The following is a 27,756-nucleotide window of genomic DNA, read 5'->3' on the forward strand; positions in this document are numbered from 1 at the left end:
GAGGGATTTGTGGTTCAGCTGTTGTGTCCTTCATTCATAACAGCTCTGAAAGAATCAAATCAAATTAGAAGAAATGTAACCCTTTAAAAGTTACAGTATATCCAGTATAGAGTATAGATATGCAAATGGGTCTTTAATCATTCAGGCCTCCTTCCACATCTGGTAGGGAAAACGTTCATAAACAGTGTGTGAAAATTTACTGTAAAAAAGATTCAATGACTATTTCACAGCTTTTAGAACTTGATGTTTAATACAAATAAAAACATTGACATGACCAAAAAATGCTAGGAAATTATATGAAAAAAAATAAGAGAAAGAAAAGGGAGCATGTCATTCATTAAGTGAGCATTTAAAAAAAAAAAAAAAAATTAAATGGAACACACAAAATGGAATCATCGCCTCTTTTGGAAGATATTCCCTCTTCCGCCACCACCTCCTCTTCCACGGCCTCTTGCTGCCACTGCAAAAAGAGGAACATAATGGTATGAGATTATAAATTATGGATATTAGTCTAACCATGAACTGACTCCTAAATAAAGGGATTCTTTCCACACCTTGTGCTTTGAGGATGGCAGCTTTCCCTCTGCCAGCTCCAGCTGCTTGATTCTTGTTTTTCATGCTCTTCAACATGGGCGCGTTCTTCAACATGTCCGGCAGAATGAGGAAGCGGATTTTGCTGCCACGAATATATACCTGTTCAAGCTGAGACACTCTGCCATCTCGGTAAGTCACTGTGAGGTTGGCCATCTAGTGGGTAAAGACAGGTATGAGTGTCTTGTAACAGATTACATTTCTGTATTAAAATGACAAAGAACTGCTTTTTTTAATTTATATATGACTAAGACATAAGGACCAAGTTCCACCACCACTATCAAAAGTAGAAATATAAAAGTGTATTCAATACAAAACTTATGAAGCCAAATCCTTACACACTTCAGCAGGATAGGGAGCCTAGATTGTATTTTACTTGAATGTATTTTCTATTGCTTTCAATTAGTCCATTTCATCATTCTTTGACTACAGGAAGATCACAGTATGTTAAACAGAAGGACTGCTCCAAGATGCACTAGTGTGCACCAGAGGGAACCGTTTTCCCCAGATGTGGTCAGGCCTTACAAGGGAGAGACATTCCACCCCTAATGAGTCAACTAAATATATCTAAACTTAACTAAAAATAAATCCAATAGTGGTTCTCAAAGTTTGGGGCATCCCTCTGAGGTGGGCACAAAATAATGGTCAAAGGGGTACAGCAACCGACTACAGGTCAAATTGGAAGCGTGAGATACCACAGCCACTTCCGATTTGGGACAACTAGGTGAAAACAAAACGCACAGCCAACTGGTGTTAATTCAAAATCGCACAAAATATTCGCCCATTTTCCACGAGCCAGCTGGTGCTTTGTAGGGGCACTCACTCAAACCAATTGAAGTCAGCTTCAGACCGTAACGAATTTGCCGTTTTATGTCGTTCCTCTTGATAGTTATAGAACAACTACAATAAACCACTACGTGGTTTTGTTTTCACCGAGTAGGATACAGCTCACAGACTGGACCTATCGTCCTCCTTAAGTGCTCCTCCAGCACATTAGCCCAATTTTTAGATGGTCATATACCTCTACCTACTGTTCAGCCTGTTGTTGGCCAGTCTAATTACTAATACAATGAGTATGTTAAGTGGGAAGATACAATGTTTACATGTTTTAATCCATCTTTAGACTGTGGTTGTGGTGAGGTGGGGCATTTTTTCAAAAAGCTTGTGGAAGCGTGCTGAACGTCCTCGCGTGCTGTCTACAATGGCAATAGGCCTACACATACCCAACACGTGCGATAATGTTCATCAGAAACATTTCGGCTTTGTAAAAATCACACTAAACTGGGTTAACTTTACCTGGCAGTTCATGTTGTCCTCCGCTTCCACCAACTTTCCTCTGTACACTTCCCCACTATTGGTTTCGCAAGTGACAATGTGTCCTTCAGCTTCATGCAGAACCTTTATTGGTACGCCAATAGACATTTTGGGTAGATAGATGAGCACCAAACTTCTTTAAGCCTGTAAAGAAAGAAAATAACGCTGACGTTAACGCGAAAAACAACCGTCAGTGCATCATGAGCTAGCCAACCTCAAAGTAGTAGGGTACACATTTTACCCACACAAGCAGGCTTTCGGCTAACAGCTAACCCTTTGAGCTAACTTAGCGTTGGTGAGATGAGCCATCATAGCAGCTTTAATCTCCAAAGTAAAGTTTAAACACAAACCATTCATGTTTATGCCATTAAGTAATTATTTAAGCACGTCGTCTTACCTTTGAATTAACGAGATAAGCCTCTCGTTTGGAAATTCAGATATTTCACTTTATCAAAGAGTGCGACTGTTCCTTGTTCGCGCTTGCTACCCACAATGCACTATGTCGTTCTTGTTTGCTTTATTGGTGTTACCTACACCACTTACTCCTTAAGAATACCGCCCCCTGTTGGAGTGGAATGAATGTAGGCCACGCAGCTCTCCAAGTAGGCTACCCCTGGAACAAACATTTTAGGCCAGTGGTTAATCTGGAAATAGAGACCTTTAAAAAAAAAAAAGTAGGGCAAATGCATCACACATAAAATATCCCATGTGAGCTTTTAAAACAACAAAAAATGCAGTTTAATGCGTATGCCAAGAGGTGTTCTAGGCAGTAACGTAATTCACAAAACGATTTGTCTGGATTCACCCAGACTATTTACAACCAGGTGGCAAGATGGAAAGAGGCTGAGGGTATGAGGGATGATACCATCCCCAACCCAACCTAACGCCCCCCTATATAATATCGGGGTCCAGAATTATTGTCTGTCATAGGGCCCAAATGATGTAGCAGTGTCCCTGCCCCTATCATACAGTAGGGGGCAGTGTGCAGCTCTATATGGAACATAACATGGATTCAGTAGTCATGGAAGGCCAGACCATAAAGTACTAGGCTATTACTTCTATTTTTAAGGGACAAGGTTGTCTTGCTACCTGTCCTTTGTAGAAGGCCTATTAATGAAAAACAAATGAGAATTGAGAGGCTGGTGGTGACAATATATACTTCTGTTTGTTCTCTCTCTCTCTGTGTGTGTGTGTGTGTGTGTGTGTGTGTGTGTGTGTGTAAAGAGAGAGAGAGAAAGAGAGAGAGAGAGAGAGAGAGAGAGAGAGACATTGTTGCATAGTGCCTATGCAGAAAAACGTTGAGGTCTTGCTGGGAATATCATACGCTTGTGGCCAAATAAGTGGACGACTGCAGTTGTTTTTGACATGGCTGATCCAGAGAGGAAATCAGAGATTCCTGCTATTCTCATACACAGGCGTGTCAGCCATCCCGTTCCCAAAGAAGACAACAAAGTCAGAAATTAAGAAAAGCAACAGAGTAAATATATGGCTTTTAGATATCATTGACTTGTCAGTGTGTTAACCAAATAGAATGGTATATAAGTAAAAAGTTTTGTGTGCACTTATTTACACTGACGGAAAACTCATTGGAAAACAGACCTTTTTTTCTCCTATGTAAGACTTGCACCATGGAGACAGATTTCGCAAGGCAATGAAACTCACCTGACAAGCTCACTTGTCACAACACAGTAATCGTATTGATGAAGCAGTAAAAATAAATACACACTGTCACAGAAGTGCTTCTCTTGCTTTCTCTCTCACAGTCTTGTTAAACAGCCACAAAAGCTAGAGACAGGCAGAGGGCAGGAGAAAATGTACAACATTAAAAAAGAGATCAACAGAAAGTTTTGATAAAAACAACCGTTACCATGATAAGCATCTAAAATTAGTTGTGCAAATTGTAAATCAACATGTCGTAAATGGACGGCCTGAAGATGTGATCATCAAGGAAATAAATAGATTTCCACTGTATGAAGATCATTCTAAAGCGTTAAAATTATCCTCCATCATTTAATGTTAAAATGATCCTGAGCCAGGACATTCTTGTGATTACGCAATCACCTGCTCTGCTGAATGTCTTTCCTACTGAATCAGCACTTGGAATGCCGATCCTTCACCAAATGGCTCTAGGTGTTGATGTGGGAAGGCATGTTCAATAGGTTCAGGTAAACATGGATGTAGATTCACATCATGACAACTGTGGCGGACTTCTCCAATCCTTCCCAGTCAATTCCAGGAAAATAATAGCCCTTGGAGAGCAAAAAAAAGAGTTTTCACGGCTGATAATCACATAATTTCTCCTCTGCATTCAATAAGACTCAGGGGTTTGTTCCTCAGAAATAAAACAGAGCTTTGGTGTCACAAGGACACATGGAGACATAAACACATATGTCCCCAGGGGGCCATACGGGAGACAAATCAGGGCCGGCAGGCGAAGATGAGCATTGTGCAGAGTCTGATACTCCCACTTGCTCCCAAAACACTCCATCATCTAGTGAAGATCTAGCCACACAGAAAGCATCAAACCTAAAATAAACACATTTCCCTGAGAATACTTCCATGTCAAAGGGACAACCATTCTTTAATCCACAGGAAAAGTCAACTTTTCCCAGACTGACCGAGGTTTAAATGAGAAACCACCACACACAATGTAAGACTTCTGCAATTCTCACGCTTGCCACCATGACCTCAAATTGACCTTGTGTGTCATCTGGACGCAGGTCTGCTAAGCCTCAGTAACTCTGGCCTTCTGTGAAGCCAGCCGCCAGGAGAGTGTGCTGGGCCACAGGGCCAGCTGTCTGATTACGCAGACCGATGTTCAGATCACAGACACAGACCAGCCAAGCTGACTGCTGATTGCGCTCTAACTCAGGCTTTGGTGTCACAAAGGCGAAAACTCATTTTGCCGTGAAACAGGAGCTGTCAGGGCACCAAAGATCCATGTCAGCATTGGGTGTTTTGTTAACTCCACACATACTTACGTTTCAGCACCATCACACAGACCACAAGTTGATGACACAGTGAGACAAACAGCTTTTTTAACAACCCTTGTTTCTTTTGTGAGACAATAAAGACAGCTAGTTCATTTCACCCTCTGGGATGTAGTGTCAGTTGCTTTTGGAGACGGGCTTGTATTCGCTAACCATTCGGACCAAAGTGACTGAGTCACCAGTTTGGTGTGATACATGAGGTCGTATCAGTGACTGAAAAAGCAAACAGAAGTTAGGTTCAGGGAAGTTCATCACAGATCACCTCTCCATCAGATGGGCTCAGAATCCCATTGTCAATGAGAGAAAGAACAGAAACCCATTTACTGCAAACGGCCACATATAATTCTGATAATTCTGATAGTTCTTAATCTTTTTTGTCAATGAATCATCATGAGAACGGCTTCCTTGTTAATCTTGGCAGAGGTTATATGTCACCAAAACACACACACAACCAACCTAACACTCTTTATTTCTTTTGTTCTTTCTCGTTCTCTCTCTCTCTCACACACAAACACACACACACACACACACACACACACACACACACACACACACACACACACACACACACACACACACACACACACACATGTACAGACAAAGACACCAAACATTGACCTCTCACGGATGATCAGTGGCCAACTCAAACACAGCCCCACAAAGCTAATGTCATTTGAGGAAGTGGATTGGGGAAGATTATAGTGGTGTCCTGTATGTGCAGTGAACTCAACAGGCCTGGTTCACACAACACCACCTAACACATAATAGCTTTCAAAAGAAGAAGAGAGATATTGTCAATTTAGAATATCATACTGCTCGCGTAAACAAGGCCAAGGTATCCACCTTACAAAAATGGGAGGCATTAATTTGCAGGGTCAAAGATCTCATACCTCTTGTGTGATGAGTTGCGTCATTGTATAAAATACATGTTGCTGTTGAGTGCTCTTTCTTTTCTCTTTCTCTGTAAATATCTATTTTTGTCATTTTGCATTTTTAATCTCTTCTTTTTAACACAATGTATGCTTTTATATGTCATGTATCATTTTATTATTTCATGTAACCGTATTGCCCCCCCCCGTCCCCATTTATATAACTCAATAAACAGTTGATCACAAAAAAAAAAAGAAGAAGAGAGAAAACCCCCCCCACACACGGCACACAGTTAAATCATTAAACCCAAGAGCCATCATTTGCATGTAGTTGTAGTCTTCACTCAAAGGAGGCATCCCTGCTAATAAAAAGGAAGGTCATATTATAAAACTACCGGTAATCTTTAGGTATTATTCTACAGTGTTGTGTGAGGGTCACAATTGGTCACTTCACCACTAATATTCACTCAGTCCAGATAATTCAGTTTGGTGAGAGCTGAGCATGCTGGGGACCATGTAAACATTTCTTTAAATCCACACCCTCAATAAACATAAAACCATCCTATCGGAATCAACTCCATTTTGTGTTTTTTCCCCCCACATACACCTTTTGTCTGTCCAATGGACGTTTGGCATGCTGTATATCAAGCCTTAAAGGGAATAATAATCACCCCCACCCCACACTTTCATCGCCTCCTCCATCACAACACCTCTTCTTGGCCTCCCGACCCACTTTAATGCTGTTTTGTTTAATGTGGTTTTTCCACCAAAGCCCAATATAATGAGGAGCAGCAGGGCATAATGGCTCTATAAAAGATACCATCAAATGCCCTCTTCATTTGATTTCCATTGCATTAAGCCCGTAGACTGGCGTCAGCAGCAACTCTGTCAACACAGTATCAGGACGCTGTAAGATGATGTGAGCTGTGAGTCGTATGTACTGTAGATGTGCGTGTGAGTGGTAAATAACAGAGTTCAATAACCAACGCATTGTTTCCTACGGTGAAATGCATATGCAGAGCAAAGCTACCATAAGTTATATGAGGCTAATGCTCCATGAGCGACAGTGATGGACCTGTAAATGATATACTTGCAGACTGGCTCACTTGTATAAAAAGCATACATATACAGTATTGCTGACTAAGACCCAGCAGTCTATATATGGCAACATAAAGCTGTCCTCTTATTCTAACCTTATACTATACACACATCCACTGACTTACAGCACAGGGGAAATATATTGTTTGCCTGGGTCTATACTTCCTGTGAATAAATTCCACTATGACCATGTTATTGACTTGTTTTGAGTATAGCTAGGGAGGAGGGACATACCTAGGCAGTGTAGTTCTATCTTTACTGTACATAGTCACTTATTAATTTATTTGAATGCAACATTCGTAGACATTAGCACAAACAGAATTAAAATATAATGTTTAATAATATGCAAGGACTAGATGGCTTAGTTTAATTGTGGTCATTGGTAATAATTTTGGATTGTGGATAATCTGAAAAAATCCTGAATTATTCAGGTTGACTGTAAACAATATATAGGGGTATCCAGAAGTCTCCTACAGATGTACAGAAGTTTAAACACATTAAAAAGACACAAATAATGGCCTGTATTACATTGCCACTCCATAAAAACTTCCTAAAGGACCATATATTATATTAAGAGCGCAATAAAATATCAACCCCATTTATAAATGGCTTCCAGAATAAGCTTGTTGTGGGAAAATAAAAGCATCTGTCCTCTTCTGTCCAGTCTTCTTATTGCACAATGTGGACAGTGACCACAATGCTCTGGGCGAATCTTCCAGCAGTATTAGCAGATCTCCAACACACTGATCATTGATGCAATTTATTCCAGGCTTAAGTGGAAATGTCAAAGAGTTCTCTGGGGTCTGAGAGATACAGTAAATGCCTTGCAGAGATCTGCTTACAGCTAACTACTGCGAAAACCACATAACTGCACATGTTTAGAGACTATTCGTGTAAGCAGTGAGATCTCAGAGTTGTTGGATGACTGTGTGAAGATGACTTCGGTTTTGTTTTCATGTTTATGACTAATAATGCAGAGACTGAACAACAATCATAGTTCAAATGGTATATTTGCTCACATATAGTCAACACAAAAACAAGATGCTGTCAGGGACTGAGATACAATAAACATGCTTACTTAGAACGGTCAGTCAATATGATCGATGACAAGTGCAAAGACTCAAAAGTCGAAGGACAATCCATAGTCAATAAGTAATCTGGGGGAGAGCTTGTTCATTGTTCACCTGGTCTGTGTAAAGCCAGTGTTGAGAATAGAAATGAGAATACTTCACAGTACATCAGTTTCCTATGAGTTTTTGCAGAGCAGATACAAGTGTCTATGTGCTATCAATGGTCAGGCCCAAGTTCATGACGAATGTGGTATAAAATATCCATGACTGAATGTCTCAAGTTGTCCACCACACCCTGACCTGGTCATGTAGTCCACCCAGAGTCCACCACACCAGTATTGTGCGGATTTTAGTGGTTCACTTTAACGGTTTCCTTCATCTAGTCATCAGGACCACTGTGATATCACGAGACCCGCGTGAGCTCAGTGGTGAGGTTAGTCCTTATGGAGAACAGTGATCTGACGTCTGTTGGTGAAACTGTCCCACAATCCTTCACTTCCACGACCTCGGCTGCCCTGGGCAGCGGGCTGCCCTCGTGCTGGTGCTCGTGCTCGTGTCGCCAGGGACAGCTCCTGGCGTAGTGGGCATTCTGTGGGGTCAGCTGGGGCCTGTGCAGGAAGCCACTGCCACTGGTGACGTCAGAGCCGGCACCATGGCCATTGTTCGCGTAGCCCACATGCGGCACACCCAGGCTGCCGTCCCAGCGGGGAAGACCCGTGGAGCCCTCCTCCAGGTAACCCGGCCGGCGGCCATCTTGAGGCGCTGGACCTAGCTTGGGGCTGGGCTCCAGCGCATAGCCGTTCACCACTGTGCAAGTGGAGTCGACCATGCTGACCGCCGGCGACGTGTTGGTGCCGATCCGGCTGATTGCACCTCCTCCCAGCCCGCCTAGCCGCATGCCCTGGCCCAGGAGTTTCTGCCGGATGATCCGCCGGAACGTGTGGCGGAACTCGCGGATTCGGTACGCGTAAATGAACGGGTTGACCACCGAGTTGCCGTGCGAGAGGATGATGGCCAGGTACATAACCCACGGAGGCCGTTGATACGGCCCGCAGAAGAAGGTCAAGCAGTTGAGGATGTGTACGGGCAGCCAGCACACGGCGAACAGGCCCACGATGATGGCCAGGCACTTGGCCGCGTGGACCTCCTTCTGGAGTGTGGAGCGCGAGGTGGAGGAGGAGGCGGAGGAGGTGGTCGTGGGGCAGTCCCCCATCTGGTGGATGTGGCGGGGCACGTTCGCCAGCTTGAGCTCCATGAGCCGCAGCTGCCGCCGAGCGGCCATGAAGATGCGTGTGTAGATGGCCAGCATGGCCAGGAGGGGCGCCAGCACGCAGCTGAAGAAGTTGAAGTAGACCATGTAGTCCATGCTGACCACGTCCTCAAACAGGCACTTGGTCGTGCCCGCTGGGCAGACTGATGCATTGGTGTTGGCATTGGTGTTGGCATTGGTGTTGGCAACGGCAGTGATGTTTTGCCGTTGTTTGTGCCACCCCAACATTGGTGTCAGGCCGATGACAACAGAGAGTATCCAGCAAATGGCGATAATGCCCTTGGCTCTTCGGCCAGTCACCAGACTGTTGTACCTGTTTGATATTGAACAGACACAGACAAAGACATATACACACACACAAGCACCCAGACACACACAGACACAGACACAAACAGAGAGTATTATGTTGAGAGAATACCATGTATTATATTGCTGACATTCAATATTTCAATAACTAACAATATCATTGACATGAACACATTTCATACTGGTGCATAAAGATGAAAAAAACACTGAAAACTAGTACCATGATGTACTGTCCAGTTCTAACACAATGAATCTAGAAAACATCCTAGGGAGTTACTGTGTTTTCAAAAATATGGACTCCTGGCCCCACTGTTAGTGTTAAGGAAATTGCTATTGTTTCTTAAACAACCTGCTTTGATGAATTAGCGGATGGACACATGTATGGCTATAACTTAGAAAATGTACAGCCAGACAGGCTTTAGTCGTCTTTGTCTGAGCCAACCTGTACCCTTTAGGGGTCGTAAGACAGCTTCAAGACCAAAGTTCACTGTAGCTCAGGAGACATCTTTGATGTATTCTGGGAACATCACAATAGAAGTGCATGATCACGAACAAACATCAGTCCAATACACTCCTTCACTTAGAACAAAGACAGAAATCCACAAAACATGAAGGCGTGTGAGCGTTCATGTGGCCTGACCGAACACAAGCCCCGTCCACCCTACTGACGGACAGGACACTGTGGGGAGGGTGAAGCTGCCCAGGGGATCGAGGGGACTGGACGGATGGGTCAGCTAATCCCAGATGACTCATCCCAGATGATGTTTCCCTGCTGCGCTGCGGACTGCTACCCGCCTCGGTTAAAGCTGCCGGTCTTACAGCGGCTCCACTGCTGCTGCAGCCTCATTCACACTCATCATCCAGCCTCCTTATGCAATCAACACCTGTTAGGGTTTTCTGGGGAAGACAACGCCCGACCGAGGGGCTTCCAGGGAACTGTTGGAGCCTCGCACATATAGGTACACTCATTCGAGCTGGCTGTTTTGGAAAGCCTGAAGGCTAATTTTAGATTTTGCTCATTCTATGTCTGGGTGTGTGTGCATACCTCATGGCTGTGTAGTATGCATTTGACTGACAAATTGTTGCCATTTACCACCATAAACTGTAATTAGCCAATATCCTCTCGTCTCCATGCAAAAATATGAGGAGGAAGAGACCAACCACGCCAGGGTATTCAAAAAGCTTGGTGCCATCCTTCTGATATTCAAAAAAAAAATATATATATTTGTGTGCAATGTTTGCTGTTCTCCTCTATATTTGTGTGCAATGTGTGCTGTTCTCCACCTCTGTGTGCATTATATTTGTGTGCATATCATTGTGACTGCTGTTTGAGGGCCCTCAGTATAGTAAGTTGGATTTTGCATAATTTGTACTTTGTGGTTTCAGCTGACTGCAGTATCAGCAGATCGGTGCCACGTTTATCTGCATGAAGGTCATTCAGTCTTTATGGTTCTCTTTTACAAAATTAGTAGATGACTGAGATGATAAAATGAAAATGAAAACAGTGCGTGCGTGCATGTGTGTGTGTAAAAAGAGAGAGACAAAGAGAGAGAGAGGAAAAGAAAGAAAGAAAGAAAGAAAGACAGAGAAAGCATGAAGGGTTGCTCCGATAAATAAAGATGTTACTTTTCTTTGCATATACACATGTACAGTACATACTGTACATTTAGGTCATTTTTTTCATTCATAGACATTCCATTTTTTTGCTTTTTTAATTTTTTAACTTACAATTAAAACTTCATAGTTTTAACAGCCAATGTACTAAAGACCACGCCAGTATCCATACCGAGAACCACAACAGCGCTTGCTGATCATTACTGATCATCAGTCCACTTCTGAGCTCTGATCTGAAACTACTTCCAAACACCAGACATTTTTATCTACACTCAGTTTGGCAGCTCAACAAATGCAGTGTGGAAAGTTAGCCTTGTGATCAGAGCACATTCAACCTCAACATGATAGTGACTCACAACCTACCGCTTTATTTAAATCCTCAGACAAACATCCCTGTGGTTACTACAAACACGCACACATTCCTCTACAACCACAGGCACACGCAGCTAACCTAGACGAGTTTGCTTCTCCACATGCTCTGTGTTCTTCGTCAGCTTGAGAAAAAAAGCAGCACTTGTTTTTGGCGCCGTTTAGACCCAGCTCAGCATAATATGATCTACTTTTTGTACAAGTCTTGTGTTTAGATATCATGACTGGTGAAATAATCAAAATTGATCTAACCAATACACAACAAGAATAACTTATAAAGGCACATAGAGGATGGAAGATGCTCTGATATACTTCTGAACACCCCTAAATGTCAACACACTCAGATATTGCATCATCAATGATCAGTTCACAAAGGTACTAAACTTGAAAGAAGAAATTATGTCAGTCTATTAACTGTAATTTGGAGCTACTCTCAGTGTGCGGTACTCTCTTCTTTCGAGTTTAATTCCGTTACTGGTTCTAACAAAGATCCTGGTGTATAAGATAAGATAACATAAGATAAGATCAACTTTATTGTCCCAGGAGGGAAATTTGTCTCAGAAATTTGCCACTCATAGCTGCTTACCGTACCACACACACCACTGCAACACAACATGACACATAGGGAACAGACAAATAGATAAACAGAAAAAAATAACAAGAAAATAAATACAGGAATAGAAACAGGAATTAGTACCAAAACCTGAGTAAAAGCACACCTAAACTGTTATATTGCACTGTGTGTCTGCCCACGTTGTTAGTTTTGATTCTCACAACCAGCACTGCTAACACCAGTTAGTCACCTAAGCTCACCTGAGGGGGATCTTGATGGCAATGTAGCGGTCGATGGCGATGGCCAGCAGGCTGAAGATGGAGCTCTGCGTCAGCACCAGCACGAAGCAGGCGATGAACAGGCAGCCGTGGAAGTGCGAGCAGAAGCCCGTGCTGATGGCCACGGCGAACGGGATGGCCAGCAGGCCCACGGCGATGTCAGCCACGGCCAGCGACACCACAAAGTAGTTGGTGATGCTCTGCAGGTTGCTGTTAAGGCACACGGCCCAGCAGACCAGCACGTTGCCCGCTACGGCCAGCAGTGCGATGAGCAGCTCCAGGCCGATGTAGATGCTGTCCAGGGTGGGGGAGGTGCCGGGCAGCGGGAGCTCCCCCTCGTGCAGAGGCATGGCTGGGGGCAGCCGGGGGGACCAGGACCAGGGAGGGAAGAGGGGGCCGCGTCAGTAGGCAGGAGCATGGCTGCTCCTCAGGGCACTGACCGGAGGCGGAGGAGTGCCCGGCGTAGACGTGAGCGAGAGTCCCATGCCAGTGTGATGTCCGTTTTAGACAAACAAAAACAAATTAGATCCTCAGCGCGTCGCCGTCTACATTGGATCCACTGGACATTCTACTGATGCTCTCCTCTGGTTCGGAGCCTTGTTTTGCTCTGGCGCGAGTCTGGAGGGAGGGGAGGATCTCGTAAGAAGGGGTGGGAGTTGCTGGAGGCTGCACCGGTGCTGCGACTGAATGATGGGTTCTGCCTGAAAGCGTTCCCGTGCTGTAAAGCACCTGGACTCCACTCTGGACTCTGTTCTCCACCACTGCCAAACTGCCAAACCTGGGTGTGACCCCTGCTTCTCGTCCTGGTCACTTTTTTTGGGAGCAGAGAGCGTTTCGGGGAGCGGTACGATGCCACTTGTTACTTACAAGCCCTGCAGACAGAGAAAAAAATCGAGAGTGACAGAGAGCAAGATAGAGACAGAGAGAGAGAGAGAGAAAGACAGAAAGAAAGAAAGAAAGAAAGAAAGAAAGAAAAAAGAGGAAGAGTGATCAGAGAAAAAAAAAAAACAACACACGTATATGGCCATTGCGTCAATGCACACACACATACAACGCATCTATACGCCCACACACAAACCCCCCAATGATGCACGCATGCATGCAGAGGCGTTGCACGCACACACAATCATACCGGGTCAAATAAGCCATCTATCTTTCAAACCGGGAGGTCAATTTCCCACACAAGTAGAAAGACCAACAATGGCAGGTTTTATTTTAAGAAGTCCTTTCCCCCACGTACAGAAGAGAACGTATGCCTTTGCAATTCATCACAAGACCCTGTGCTCCACTTCCTTGACCTCGACAAATCTCCAGGAAATGTACAGTTCAGCACTGCAAAGATTTTACTATAATTGGCTCAGATTTCTTAGCACAAGCACTCGATTGTACTTGCTCTCACATGACTCTGCTTAGTGCTTGCAAGCCTTTTTCAAAGGAAGGTACATCTCTGTGTTTGCACAAACAAAGCACAAACCCATTTCAAGGTATTTTCAGAGGCCACATTGTCTCTGCGAAATGCTATTTTGAAATATTATCCCGGTCGACTCTACATGAACTATTTAATGCAAGTCCAGTCCCCCGGACCAGGTTATTATAAACCGGCTAACTGTGACATACAACCAAACCTTCATGCCCCTCAAGTCTAATGACAATGAACAGTTTGATGGGTTGGAGAACTCTAAGAATGCCCACAGTGTTAACCCCATGACCACTGTGTTAAAAACAGATGTAGGTCAATGCGAATAAACCTCTGTATACAACACAACAGTAAACGCATCAAGAGGAAAAGATAAACCATGGCCATTCAATGAACTCAAAACGCTTGGCAAACCCTGAGAAGGGACGTTAAAATATTACAATTGATTTGTTTATCTATATCTCTCTCTCTCTCTCTCGACCCCAAGCATTCATGTTCAGAGGGCTGAGAAAACAGCTTTTGGCTCCTGCTCAGACAGGCAGGCAGGCAGGCAGTTTGTTTTGTGCAGCCAAGAGACTTTGGCAGCCACAGTTCACAAAACATACCTCAACAAATTAGCCATCTATCAGATGGAACAAGGCCGCTGTTCTCTTTGGCTTCGCTTGCGCTGCCATCGGCGGCCTGTCTGGATGTCTTCAAAGGCCAGCCCCCAGGGGCATCTCTGTGCTGTGTGTGATAAGATGTGTCGTAGCTATGTGTGTGTGTGTGTGTGTGTGTGAGTGTGCGTGTGTGTGTCATGGAATTCCTCTAGGGTAATCTGCAGGTTCCCGGCGGCCGTACCTGATGAGCTACACTATCAGCAGTGCTAAAGAGGGATCTGTTGAGGCTTACCAAAGACATGTTCTATTAGGCCCTGAGTCACAAACAAAGCCTGACAGTCACTTCCCTGTGCGACTCAATACTCACTGGGCTCTTTTGCAAAACAAGTGAGACCTGAGATATTGATTAACGAATCTACCACGACTTGTCAAAAAGGCTTTAGTGGGTCAGTTTATTATTAGCCTATCTTGTCCCTAAGTAACCCAATTTGCTGATGCCTAACCACTAATGAGTTGTATGAGCTTTTCATTGATTCAAACATCACCATGCATTTAATTTATCTTGCATGATGAATTTACACCATTTTATTATTATTATGTACATATTTTTATGTATAATCAATAATTATTCTTGCAACTCTCTCTTTTCCTGCGTTGGTCCAAGTGTTCCCTCCACTGTTGAGTGTAAGCAGTGATTCCACTGTTGTTAGCCTGTAATATCAGACATTTAGAAGGCTGCTCCCCTGTCTGCTGGTCTTGCTTAGTGATGCCGAGGACCAGATTATGATTCAACAAGGGGGATTCCTGTGATGCGTGTAGGTTCATATCAAGAATAAAGACTTCCTGAGAGTAATATCCCACCCAAGTTCTCAAATGGATGTATGCTCCCTGACACTTCCCTACCAAACTGATGGAAGATTTGCTGTTGAGGGGAGATGGTTTTGTGACTACAAGAGGCAATACATTACATGTAAGTCTTGAAACAGTTCTCCCTTGGAACTTTTCATGTTGCCTCAAACATTGCCTAGTAGCCTACCAGAAAATACAAGTAAGGACTGGTTCTATTCAGAGGGCTTTTGCTCTAATAGATGCCAGCTGCTCAGTATAGAGGACGCATCTGAATAGCGAATAGCGGGGCGTTTGCCAGAGGAGGACCTCATTTAGCTCTATAAAAGGCTCAGGGAGGGGAATGATATTATGATTATCCTGCTCGTCTGTGTTGGTACTGCGTTTGGCTATCAGACTCTGTGGGGACCTCGGGAGCCTTGTGGAATACGATAAAAGCCAAAGCACGGCTGTGGGTTGAATGCCATCAGGAAGCCGTCAGTCAAAAACAGCAGTGCCACATAAAAATAGTTTATCACACTGCCCGCAGCTCAAAGAATTTGCGCTGGATATCAAGGTACATGGAAGCTAAGAAGAATTAAGTTAACTACCATATAAAGCCCTTTCACTCCCCCCCTCTAAACATTTGTGCGTGAGTGTGAGAACAAGCGGGTTCGATAATGTAACAAAGCGCATCTCCTGTGCAATGACAAGATAACGCTGTGAGACGAATGGGTGGTGTCGAAGTCAACACAGCACTGCAAATTGAATTTAAACAGAAAATATTTTAGTCCATGAAACTGACTGTGAAATTGGCATTATTATTAGAAAAGCCCGACGCAAAGCGGAGTACAACGTTAATGAAAGGAACAGCAGTCTAACAGACTAGTCAACATTATAATGTGTATAGCCTACACAAACTTAACAATTGCGAAACAATTACTGCTGATGGGATATTTAGATTGCATTAACTGTCTCCATTAAATTGTATAGCCTACTTTGTCGCAAAACTGAAGAAAACAAGAAAGAGTCGGTAGTATTGTAGCAGTCATCAGTAAACACCAGAGTTAAAAAAAGAAAAAAATACTTACGGGAGGTGCAAACTTGTGGAGGTTGACTGTTGTCTCAGAAGAATATCCAGCAAAAATATGTAGCTTTTCATAAATTAGCCTACGTTCGATTGGAAAAGTTTCGTTAGCCCACCATGAAAGACCCCGCGTATTAGAAATAGTTTTAAATGATTAGCCCACAGGGGAAAACACAACCTCCAGTAGTTCCCCACGCTTTGCGTCGGTGTGAAAATCCCTCTGCCGAGTGCCACAGCCGACTGCGCGCGGTAGTGCCTGATGCAGCGGAGAGTAGCACGTGGTGGGCTAAACGAAGCTTTTGCACTCTGCATGTAGTTCCTTCTCATTAAAAAAATCAAATGTTCCGGCTTGTGGCCCTAGCCATACCAGTGTGCTCCAGGCAGGTGATATGATAACCTAGGTTATTCCAATTTTTGTATTGTCAAAATGTCCGTACACTTGGCTATTTCATGAACCGTGAAAAACATGCGAAAATTTGCATGAAGTCCTTAACTGATTTAATCAGCCTGTTACGTCTGGCCTATGTGCTTATGGTGAGTTGGTAAAGGCATATTTTATATGCATGTCGTAGGGGTATACTATTTGGTGCTTATTCGCCCTCTCATATAGGAGGCGACCCCTCACTGCCCTCATGGTCAATTCCGACACTTGATGATATCAGTTCTTATAGCATCAACCGCAGTATGTCTACGCATAGCTAAATTTTCTAAATAGCCATCAGACCTATACAATTCTGTCTGATGCCTCTATATTTCATTTATTTCTGTACAACTCGTTTGCATCATGTTGCACATTTTACATAGCCTATAGGCGACTAGTGTTCCAGTGTTTCCTAAACTTTTTCAGACCGGCCACTTACAAAAACCCATGGACCAAATAGTATAACTTAACTCCCTAAACATCCCGGGGGAAAAAACATCAATAGGCCAGCCTACAATTTGCAACCTAATGAACCTTTACAAATAGCACAGCCAGCTCAGGCATTGCTGTTCCTGTTGTCATCTTAATAAGAATGTTGCACAAGGGCATTTAACCGACCTTGTCTTAAGCCACAAATCCATGATCTCCTTGACAGTACTGTTTGAATTCACCTGAGTTTAACAGTTCATCCCTAATGAAAAAGAAATCATAATACTATGATTTCTAATTCTATGGTAGTGTGTAATACTTTATCTGTAATAGCTCTGTAATACCCTTACCCTCTATACTATAGCATAGGTTCTCAAAGTGCGGCCCGCGGAAACATTTCTGGTGGCCCGCGATAACATCTGATAACATCCGTAAAACTGTTAAAACTGTACAACTGCTGTGTGCTTTGAAAAGAATGAATCTCTGTTTAGTGGCCGTCAGGTTTTCCTGTGGTGCTTTGGTAGCTGGAATTGGCCCTGAATATGCTGATAAGGCACACTGAGACTGTTTGTTCTAAATAAGTTTGTACTTGACTGCAACCAGAACAGTTATATCCCAAATTTGTCTGTTGAGGGTAGAGAACCCCAGGGATTGTGTGTGCATTGCCATTTTTCTTATGATTTTGCCAGGTTTAGCCTCAGTTATGAATTAAAATGTGTTTAATGCAATACATATAAACTGTAGAGATGCAACCTGGTCATTAAAATGATACAAATGGGATTTTTTTTCTTCTTTTTCTCCCCCCGCCCCTTTGGCGGCCCTCAGTTAATGTTGGGTTCCTGAATTGGCCCTCACCAATCAAAACTTTGAGAACCCCTGCTCTATAATGTTCCTATAGTAGCCTACAGTCAGTATGCCTACTTCTATGTCCCAACATGTAGATTCCTATAATATCTTTGTAGACAGATATAGATGTTCGTCTCAAAATACTATAAGATTCCCATATAGCTCTGAAGTCATTTGAGAAACACTAATATAAAGCATCTGCTCACGGATCAGAACAGCTCACAACCACTAGCCCATGGAACACGCTTTGAGAAACACTGCTCTAGTCCATATTTGGAGTCGAACACCACTGAAGAATAGGGTGTATGCCCATTGGCATAATTAGAATCAGTCTCACTAAATCCTTCAATATTGAAATATGATGAGGGACATAGTACATTCAATCCTTAGGGATAATAATATCTAGCCTATACAATATACACGATTTTGCCATTGTGTGGCTGTGAAACAAATGTGACTTTTAGCATCTTTAGATTACCATCAGATTAAATCTCATGGTCTGCCTTGCTGGCCCAGTAATCAACATTAATCTGTTATCTTTTAAGTAAGACTATCACAATAAAGACCTCTTTTGGGAATCAGTTGAGAGAATTATCAATGGCAAGGTCTGGCCGAGGACACCACACTGCCACATGCTCTGCCCTGTGTTACAGACCTGATAATGACTTATAGGCATCCTGAAATTGTAAGTGAATCTCTGTTCCAAACAATGGCAGTATTATAGTAGGTTCATGTTCAGGTACATTCAATTAGTACGCTTTGCATCTGATGAAATCTCTTGTGTGAACAGTTGTGTCATCGAGTTCAGGTTACCTGGCTACCTATGAAAGAACCAACATGGACTCATTCTGTTGGCCTTTCCACTATTGCAACTGCAACACAATTCTTTTAGCATTTTATCAGTGATGATCAAGCAGCAGAATTTCCCTAGCTAAAAAGTAATGACGCAATACCTGAATAGATGGTGTTTGATGTAGAGGAAATTGAGAAAAGCAAATGACCACTAGGTGTGTTTTTATTCAAATCACTCCAGCTTGAATAAAGAGAAACTATATACACCGGATATATACAAGTCTGTCAACTTGACAGGAAAGTCATCATTTTAGAGTTATATGATATGACTTCAGTAACCTGACCTCATCCACCTATCCCCACTGACAGACTGCAGCCTCACATTTTCCCATTTGGGATGGGGATATACAAAATTCTCTCAGACTCTGAAACAAACAACCTTTGTCCAGGCTCTGGACTAATCCAGAAGGGGGAAAAAAATGAGTGAAAACAGCTCAACATGTTGACATACAGTAGATTAGTTTTATTTGAAAATGAAACAAATAAACAGCATGATAAGGATTGGGTGATAATTCTCAGCGTAAATAGCACTAAAAACTGTAAACTTTTCAAAAATTGTTTGAACAGAGGCAAATGATCTTCATTTATCTGCTTAACGAACCAGTTTCATTTGAGCTCATTGCCCTTTCACACATGCTCACGAGCCTCTGACAAATCAAACACCTCAACAAAAACCTCACATCCACGTCTTGGGGTTTCCTTTGAAACACAAAGCCATGAAAAGACAAATTCCATATAAATACGCATAACACTCTCAGAAAACACTCATTGTCAAGCTCTCTGTAGATTTTAGTCACAGCCATGTCAGATGACTTAAGGTCTACTAAACCACTGAACCGTTGTTTGTTGCTCTTAGAATTTTTGAGTCTATGAGGTTCAGATTAGGATTTCAAGCATATGCCTTTGTTCTCAAGCCAATATGTCCAAATATGTTCATTTATTAAATAAAAAAACAGCATGTGCTTATGTCTGCAAATGTCAGACAAACAAATAGCTGGGCTTGAGTCCTTACAGAAATGTCACCATATGGTCTTGGTCGTGATCTCATGATTGTGTGCAATAAGGGGTGAGCTAGACCACAGACCAAGTTAGCGTGGAGATCCCAATCTGAACTTGAGGTTGACCTACCTTCCCCTTGTGCATCATCATGCAAGCACTGTTTCAATATGAACGATAACAGGTCTTTCCATGTGGCCTTTCCCCCCCTGTAGATATTTTAAAGCCATCACCCCAAGGGAAAACCAATCATCTCAACCCGCTCTACGAAGCCCGAAATGAGAACAGTTCTTGGACAATATTGAGTTTGGCAGAACCAATATTATTTGTTCTCTAGAATGTTTACATTGTTTGTACTGACAACTTATTTAACACTGGATCCAGGAAGTCTGTGCCAGTGGGGTTCAAAGCACATTTGACAAGAGAGATCTCCAGTAGCATAAGGCATCCAACCCGAGAGAAAAACGGTCCGATGTGTCCTTCTCCGACAGACCAGTGCACGTGATTCAGTGCTGCTGTGCGATCGCATCGGAGTACTACTTGTATGATTTCTCAAGACCAGCTCCAGAAAAACGTTATAACGTCATAATAGTGCAGCCTATGCAATTGCGTTCACAATAGTGCAGCAATGCAGTTCACAACCAATCAAGCGCTCGCTCAAGGCTGGTGCATCTTGAGTCTCTGGATGAGTTTATAGGGCTTTGGTCTAGCTTTGCACTTAAGATAAACAAATTCCATAGGTATGGAGAAGTACAAAGTGGAGAGAATGCCCAAAAGAATGACAAAAAGAGAGCGCTGGGCCCACTACCGTCCTACTTGTGCTTTGAAATCTGGGAGCAAAAGATCCGAGACGAGGCTGGAATGGAATGCCAAACAGGGATTCGAAATCCTTTTTCCAAAGTGTTTTGCTGGTGGAGAGCGTGATCATGGAAATCCCACAGAGCTTCTGCATAACTGCTATGCTAGAAAAAAAAAATGATGAAGAATGATGAAGGAGCTTGTTTAGGATGATCAGATTACTTAGCAAAGTTATTTCAGAGGATTACAGTATAGAGGAGAGGCTATCTTAGCATTGAGGTGAAGTAACGGCAACTTTTGCGGGTACAGCAGTAGAACTGAGAGGCTTAAGACAGCCATAATTGATCAGCTCACGGGTGGTAGTGACAGGCATTGTGGTAGGACAAAGGCAAACGGGACAAAGAATGTGTGCGACAATCATTCCAAGGTATGTGTTCTATTTGAACACTTTAGCTATAGCTTGAACATTGCACAAAAAGCCACTATGTAGTGTGCTTGGTATATACAATTGTAATGGAAATCATTAGTTCTCATACATACATGGAGAACCTGGTCTATGTTGTGGTCACTGTAGAGTGTAGTAGAGTGTCCCTTTTAGATGCCTATTCAGGAGTTTTAAGACTCCAAGGCTTGGCAACACAATACACATGCATCAATAGGCGCAACAACCATTTCGGTAGTATCAATGATTTCAACAGAGCCGTCACAGACTTAATTTGGCACTGGGTGGAACATCAGCTGACCAAAACACGCTTCAGTGTCTCACTCTCTCGAGGAGAGAAGAAAAAAAAAAAAAGAGAAATGGGCTTATTGCCACAAAAAATCTATTTCTGTCTGTTCAGATTTAGGAAGCATGTTGTACCCAATGAGCTGAGACTGAATTGACGGGTCGGGGTAAGGCACGATCACCACAACGAAGCCACAGAGAGGAAAATGCTTTCCCCAGTGGTCATCTGGCACGATACTAGCTTGGCACCGAAAAGAGGAGGCCTGCAACTCTGATCTCAGCGCCTCGCTGTCGAGTTCAGTCTTTTTTCTTTTCTTAATAGTGTGTGAGTTGTAACGGCGTTACGTGTGAAAATAGGCTGGTGGTGGCGGTGGGTAGGGCACATGAGAACAGGCAGCCTAGGTAGACAGGAAGTGAGGGAGGGTCTGTGCTGGGAGGAAAATAACAAAAGGCCTGCTTGTGTAGTCATATTCACATAGCTCATACTGTACATACTCAAATAACAACACACGACACCTCTCTCACACACACACACACACAATCTGTGGTCATAAAACCACAACGCTTGCACAGAGTGCCTGTCTTGATGCAGCGTGCTTATGGTCCGGCGATAAGCGATGCATGCTGCAGCTTCTTGTGTTGTGCAACAGCGCGGCACTGGCGCAGGAAGTTCATGTTGGCTGAGGAGGAGGAGGAGGAGGAGGCGGCGAGATGCTACACACGCAGCGCAACCGCCGCGGAAGCTGAACCCGGGGATGGTTTCGGTCTCGTTTCTTGCCGTTTACTTGTTTTTGTCTGTTGTCTGGTAGGCCCCCTCATAGAGAGGGGTGTGCTTGAGGGTTGGGCGTCTCTGAGGTTCTGAATAAGGTCCAGGCTGGGAGGGGTGGTGGTGGTGGAGTGTCTTCAGGTCTCGAAGTACTTATAGATGGCTGTGACGTAAGTCATGACACTCTGCCAGTCGGGTCTCTCTGTGTGCACCATTTCACTGATGTCCTGAGAAATATGCAGTATGGAGGGAGGGAGGGAGAGAGAGAGAGAGAGAGAGAGAGAGAGAGAGAGAGAGAGAGAGAGAGAGAGAGAGAGAGAGAGAGAGAGAGAGAGAGAGAGAGAGAGAGAGAGAGAGAGAGAGAGAGAGAGAGAGATGTGGATAGACAGCAATGAGATTAGATGGAGAAAGAGAAGAGACAGCAGACAGACAAGGACAAAACAAAAGGGATGGGGCAGAGAGAGGGAAACAAGCGGATGAGTGACAGTGATGAACAATGGTGTGTCACTCAGCAACAAAGACCAGGATAACCTCAACTCTGTCTCCTTGACGACGACTGCAAAATAACTCTGCCTATCTGTCTGGGCCTGAGCACATAGTCTTTTAAGGCCATGATGCCTCGACAGTTTTTAGGCGGCTCTCCTTTGAACACAGTCGCGCCACTTCCCTATATCCAAATAAAGACTCCTCACACTCTCGGCACCCTCCACAGCACCTAAACATGTCGTTAATAGCAGCGGATAGGATGAGGACAACACTAACCAGTGTGGACTTGATCCCCACGCTCTCTGCAGCCTGGAAGGCCAGGGTGAAGTTTCTCCTCTGTGGACGAAGCAGAAGGGAAAATAGACACTCAGAGGGTCTGTGTGTGTGTGTGTGTGTGTAAGCCCTTCAGATATAAGAGTATATGCGGAGGTTTGTCAAACGGAGGTCCTACCCTTCGGATGATTCAGATATGATGCTAACCTGCGGACCTTATACTGACCTATGTGTGAACGACATACACGCACATTACAGAATCTCTGTGTGGTTGTCGAGTGAGGGGTGGGGGCTTGTAGAGTTCACAAGAGGCGAGATATGACACAGAATATATGCGGCCCGCTGGACTCAAGGCCATCATATACAATGTTTTTAAGCAACAAACAAAATACTAACATAACAGTGAAGTGGTTCGTTTTTTCATGGTTTATTTTTCCAAAAGCATCCTCTCCATGTGTCTATTGCATTTACGTAAGGAGCTTGGAACAAAGTTGGGTTTTCTTCGTTTTCATTTTCTCTAGGCATATTTATGCTCAACAAATATCAGCGAGCTCAGCAGTGAGGTCATGAGAAGGCTATCAAAGAACAGAAAACCGACCGTGTTGGCTAACAATTTATTAAATACTCCTGTTATTGTCGTCAACAACGTCACTGTAGGCTACTGCCTTTTCAGCGCCTTCTGCTTATGATGATTCGGTCTTTTGAATTCCTTTGGCCTTGCGATGCAGTTGTAGGCTACATCAACGTGTCTCTTGCCGTTCCCTTCATGTGTTTTATCACAATGCTGTCTGCCCTCATGGACAGTAGCTCAGTGATGTCTGCATCTTTTCAAGTCGGAGATTTTCTGGACAGCACTATGCCACTCCATCATAACACTGGCATGTAAGTCAGATCTAACCACATGGACGCACGAAAGAAACGTCACCGACATGCCCTCTCACTAGGTGTGAATTTTAACCGCATGTTCTACTGTACGCTTCGTTCAGACACAGCACATTTACATAATGTCCGGAGAAAATACTAAGGGGGGAGCAGTAGAACAACCGGCTAAGTTTGGACTTCCATATGACCGTTTATGTCCTTCAGATATACGGCCCCACCGTTTAACATCCGCCGAACCGCCGGTCTTACACGTATGTCTGTAAGGGCTTTGTGTGAGTGTGTGTGTGTGTGTGTGTGTGAGAGTGAGTGAGTGAGTGAGTGAGTGAGTGAGTGAGTGAGTGAGTGAGTGTGTGAGTGTGTGAGTGTGTGAGAGAGAGAGAGAGAGAGAGAGAGAGAGAGAGAGAGAGAGAGAGAGAGAGAGAGAGAGAGAGAGAGAGAGAGAGAGAGAGAGAGTGAGTGAGTGAGTGAGTGAGAGAGAGATTGTGACTGAGATGAGTGTGAAGATAGATAGGTGATGGGGAAGGAGTCTGTGTGGTGATGTGCAATGGCCTCCTGACCTTGTCCTGGCTGGTCAGCTCCTGGTAGGGGATGTGTGCCGGGAGGTACGTGTGGAGGACAGCGCAGAACGCCAGACCGTCGTTCCAGCTACTACTGAAGTTAGTGATGTCGATATTCTGGAGAATGGAGAGCGAGAGAGGAGCATATATATCAATAATATATACAATCATATTAGCAACCATCATCAAATTACTTGCCTTATGTAGTAACAATGGAATTGCTTTTGTCAACATTTATTTCTCAGAGAGTCTGACAAAGGCATCTGAATTACGAGAATAAAGTAAAACCCAAACAAGGAACCATCAGCACTTAAAACCCTTTGTTGCACAGAGCCCTGTGTTGATCTGACAGGCAAATGAAGTGCTGGATCAGTGTGGCATTGTGCTCAGGGGATAATAACAAATAAGAGTGGATTCTTATCAGGACTTCATTGACTTGCCGCCAACCAAACAACTGAGAAAATACAACAGCCATATGTGTTTGTTTGCCAATGGCCAACCACTCAAATGACAGGAGAGGTTTCACTGGTAAGAAGTGGCTTACGGGGTGAGTGTGTGAGTGTGTGTGTCTGTGTGCACGTGTGCCTGGTAATGTTTACATCCTCCTTTATTGCTGTGTTTGCACGAGGACAATTTGTCTGCACTGATGACATATATATATATATATATATACACACACACACACACACACAAGCATGCACACACGCACAATGAGTATGCCAAAAGCCAGTGAGCACGGTCATCTCTTCACAGTTCAGTCATGGTGCTGCAGGGGGCATGTTCAATGCAGATTCATTTTGTTTATGAACAGGCTTTAACTGGAGGATGGTACCATCTCCAAACACTGCCCATGAGCCGAGGAGAGGGACTTCTAATGGCTGCCTAATGGAGGCTTGAGCTATTATGAGTGATTATGGCTGGAGCCAACTACTGCACAACTAAGTGCTCGGCTATGTTCAACAAGTTTACAGACAGTGATTGATAGTGCCAGGGATGAGAAACTGACAGGAGAATCTCTCCTATCTTCAGTCAAAATTCTTAAAAAATATATATTTTACTAACCACAAAGAGTTTAATGGCTGCCAGAAGGTATGCTTGTCTGTGTGAATTAAATGACATGTGACTGCTGGCCATAGAAAACACAAGTTTGATTTTAATTGTATTTAAATTACCATATTAAACCATATGTATTTTTTTTTTTTTACTATTTTAAAATGTGCCAACTCACTCGCATGCAACACACAACAATCATCCAACACCTTTGGCAAGATGAGAAATAAAACAAATAAAAACCCACAACCTCTGTAAATAAAGATGCAAAGAAACTAAAGTTCATCGGTTCAACTTAGACCATGAACTAGGTGAAGATGTTGCATGCAAAAAAACAAATGTATAGGCCAGTCTCAATTAGTGAATTAGTGTCCAGAGAGCCACTTCTACTTAAAGCTTGACAGGATATCTGCAGTCTTATAGAAAAGGGAACTAAACCAAGGATGCATACTGTGGCCTTTCTAGTCATTGTTGCATAGCCAAGAATAAGTAAAGGGGTAAGCCAGATGCTTAGTGACATTTCCTTTCTGAGAAGAGTACCAGAGCTCTGAGAAAGAGTCACACTGGGACGAGCACCACCGGGAATGGACGCTGAAAATGGCTCCAGCCACAACGAAGCAGCAGGGAGGGAAATGGAGGCTGGGCCAGAGAGAGTGTTGTGTGAGGACGACGAGCTGATCCCAGATCAGTGGGAGAGCTGGAGTCACACGCTGGGACTGGTCACAGCGCAGGCTCCACAGAGAGAGGACGTCCTGCAGACGTCCTACAGACGTCCTGCAGATGCTAATGTCTTGTTATCACAGAATCACAGAGTGTGGGATTCGACTAATTCACACCTCTCGCACTCCCCTAGTTCACACCGGGTTACACCTGCACACACGCACACTTTCACTCTCAATTGTTTTTTTAAATCAGATTAAAATGACTCCAACCACCACCATAGAAATGAGAAGGAGACACAACAACAAACAATGCAACACCTTCATGCAGTTATCATCACAATGGCCTCATTCAGTAAGTTCCCTCTTGACACGTGCGTGAGGTTGGGCTCCCTGGCTGACATGAGGCATATCAGCAGAAACTCTACAGACCTGGGAGAACACACACTCTGGTGATGAGCTCATGGCTCTGGGTTCATACAGGGCACACGCTGGCACACACACAAACCAGAGGTGCCAGACCACAGTCTTGCCTTGCTTTCATGTTGTGAGATGGTGACATCATCCTGCAGTGTCTCAATGTTAAGAGAACACCAATGAAATCAACAGATACGATAAGAGTGAGTGTGTGTGTGTTGAAATCATGCTGAACAAGAGATAAGGAATGAACTAAGTACCTGCTCTTGATTCAGGGTCACCTTAGTACTGAAGATGCATAGGGAAAACATGCATTTCACACATGCAACATGCCCTCAGCAATGGCTCATCTAACATTCCACATTGTCCTTCAGTGACAAAGTGAACATCTGCAGTGAATCAGCAGCAGCTTCTTCTGCAAATGCAAAACGATTCATTCGATTAAACTGGCTTGTATCGGAGAGTATTCATCATGGCAACCAGGCAGCACAGTGTGTGCTATGGACATTCTCTGACGTCCTGGAACATTCCACTTAATGCACTACTGGACACTCCAACACTCACCAACATTCTGTCTCGAGCATGAGAGCCATTGGCCCAGAGAGAGGTCACATGACCTTAACTGAGCGGTCAGTTCAGCAGAGAAAAATCAGCAGAGAAAAATCAGCAGAGAACAGCAATGCGCCCTTCCTTCTTTCTACAGTGGGCACGCCACCTCACTGGGTATTAAGTACGACTAGCCGCTTGTGAGTGCAATGAAAATAATTGCACCATGGAAAGAGCATGTTTTCAGAATCCATCTCATTCTTTATTACCCTTTAAGCTTCACCTCTCTAGCCATCAAGTGCATCAATACCAGTGCCAGGCCACTTTCCATAAAGGGAGCAAAAACCATAACAAGCAGAATAAAAAACACCTGCCTTTACAAGTGACCAGTTTCTCTTCTTGGAATACGCTAATGTTCCTGAAAAAGGCGCTGCGTTGCTACGGAGTCAATGAGTCATGCAAACAACGGAGACACACATACACACACACGTGAGTGCACGCGCAAACACACACACACACACACACACACACACACACACACACAACCGCTTCTCATTACCAGTCGCATCACCATCGCCACCAGAAGGGCGCAATAGCTGCCGAGAGTGTGTGTGTGTGTGTATGCAAACAGGAAAAGGCCCCGTGGAGCGCATGAAAGATCATCTATGTGGAAACGGGAAAAAAGAGAGAAAAATAAAAAAGAGGAGGAAAGGAAGAGAAGAGGAAAGAGGCCTGGACGAGTGGTACTGTGTGGTGACTCAGAGAGAGAGAGAGAGAGAGAGAGAGAGAGAGAGAGAGAGA

At 43.8% G+C, this 27,756-nt stretch overlaps 3 protein-coding genes across 5 annotated transcripts in view; all 3 read right to left on the minus strand.

Annotated features, from left to right (window-relative positions):
• Window positions 1-227: 227 nt before the first annotated feature.
• Window positions 228-2,445, minus strand: snrpd3l (small nuclear ribonucleoprotein D3 polypeptide, like). Its single transcript, XM_042060270.1, has 4 exons — window positions 2,303-2,445; window positions 1,888-2,049; window positions 555-747; window positions 228-460 (listed from the first exon to the last, which is right to left on the minus strand). The coding sequence occupies exons 2-4, from the start codon at window positions 2,011-2,013 to the stop codon at window positions 393-395; spliced, it is 387 nt and encodes a 128-aa protein (XP_041916204.1). The 5' UTR covers window positions 2,014-2,049; window positions 2,303-2,445; the 3' UTR covers window positions 228-392.
• A 5,408-nt stretch (window positions 2,446-7,853) lies between these two features.
• LOC121680705 (adenosine receptor A2b-like) lies at window positions 7,854-16,702 on the minus strand. 2 transcript variants are annotated; one of them, XM_042060241.1, is made up of 4 exons: window positions 16,429-16,702; window positions 16,255-16,333; window positions 12,305-13,194; window positions 7,854-9,515 (listed from the first exon to the last, which is right to left on the minus strand). In XM_042060241.1, the coding sequence occupies exons 3-4, from the start codon at window positions 12,670-12,672 to the stop codon at window positions 8,336-8,338; spliced, it is 1,548 nt and encodes a 515-aa protein (XP_041916175.1). In that variant the 5' UTR covers window positions 12,673-13,194; window positions 16,255-16,333; window positions 16,429-16,702; the 3' UTR covers window positions 7,854-8,335. The 2 variants fall into 2 exon arrangements, with proteins under 2 accessions (XP_041916175.1, XP_041916174.1); XM_042060240.1 differs by having other exon boundaries at window positions 16,255-16,702.
• A 2,538-nt stretch (window positions 16,703-19,240) lies between these two features.
• The window catches only part of specc1lb (sperm antigen with calponin homology and coiled-coil domains 1-like b), a 29,584-nt gene continuing 21,068 nt past the window's right edge, over window positions 19,241-27,756 (minus strand). For both annotated transcript variants that reach the window (XM_042060195.1, XM_042060194.1), the window contains exons 14-16: window positions 24,284-24,400; window positions 22,848-22,907; window positions 19,241-22,312 (exon numbers count right to left, since the gene is read on the minus strand). In XM_042060195.1, coding sequence (XP_041916129.1) covers window positions 22,223-22,312; window positions 22,848-22,907; window positions 24,284-24,400 — 267 coding nt within the window. In that variant the 3' untranslated portion in view covers window positions 19,241-22,222. The remainder of the gene's footprint in view (window positions 22,313-22,847; window positions 22,908-24,283; window positions 24,401-27,756) is intronic.

This window comes from Alosa sapidissima, chromosome 13, assembly GCF_018492685.1.
Source record: "Alosa sapidissima isolate fAloSap1 chromosome 13, fAloSap1.pri, whole genome shotgun sequence".
In the NCBI taxonomy this organism is placed as follows: domain Eukaryota; kingdom Metazoa; phylum Chordata; class Actinopteri; order Clupeiformes; family Clupeidae; genus Alosa; species Alosa sapidissima.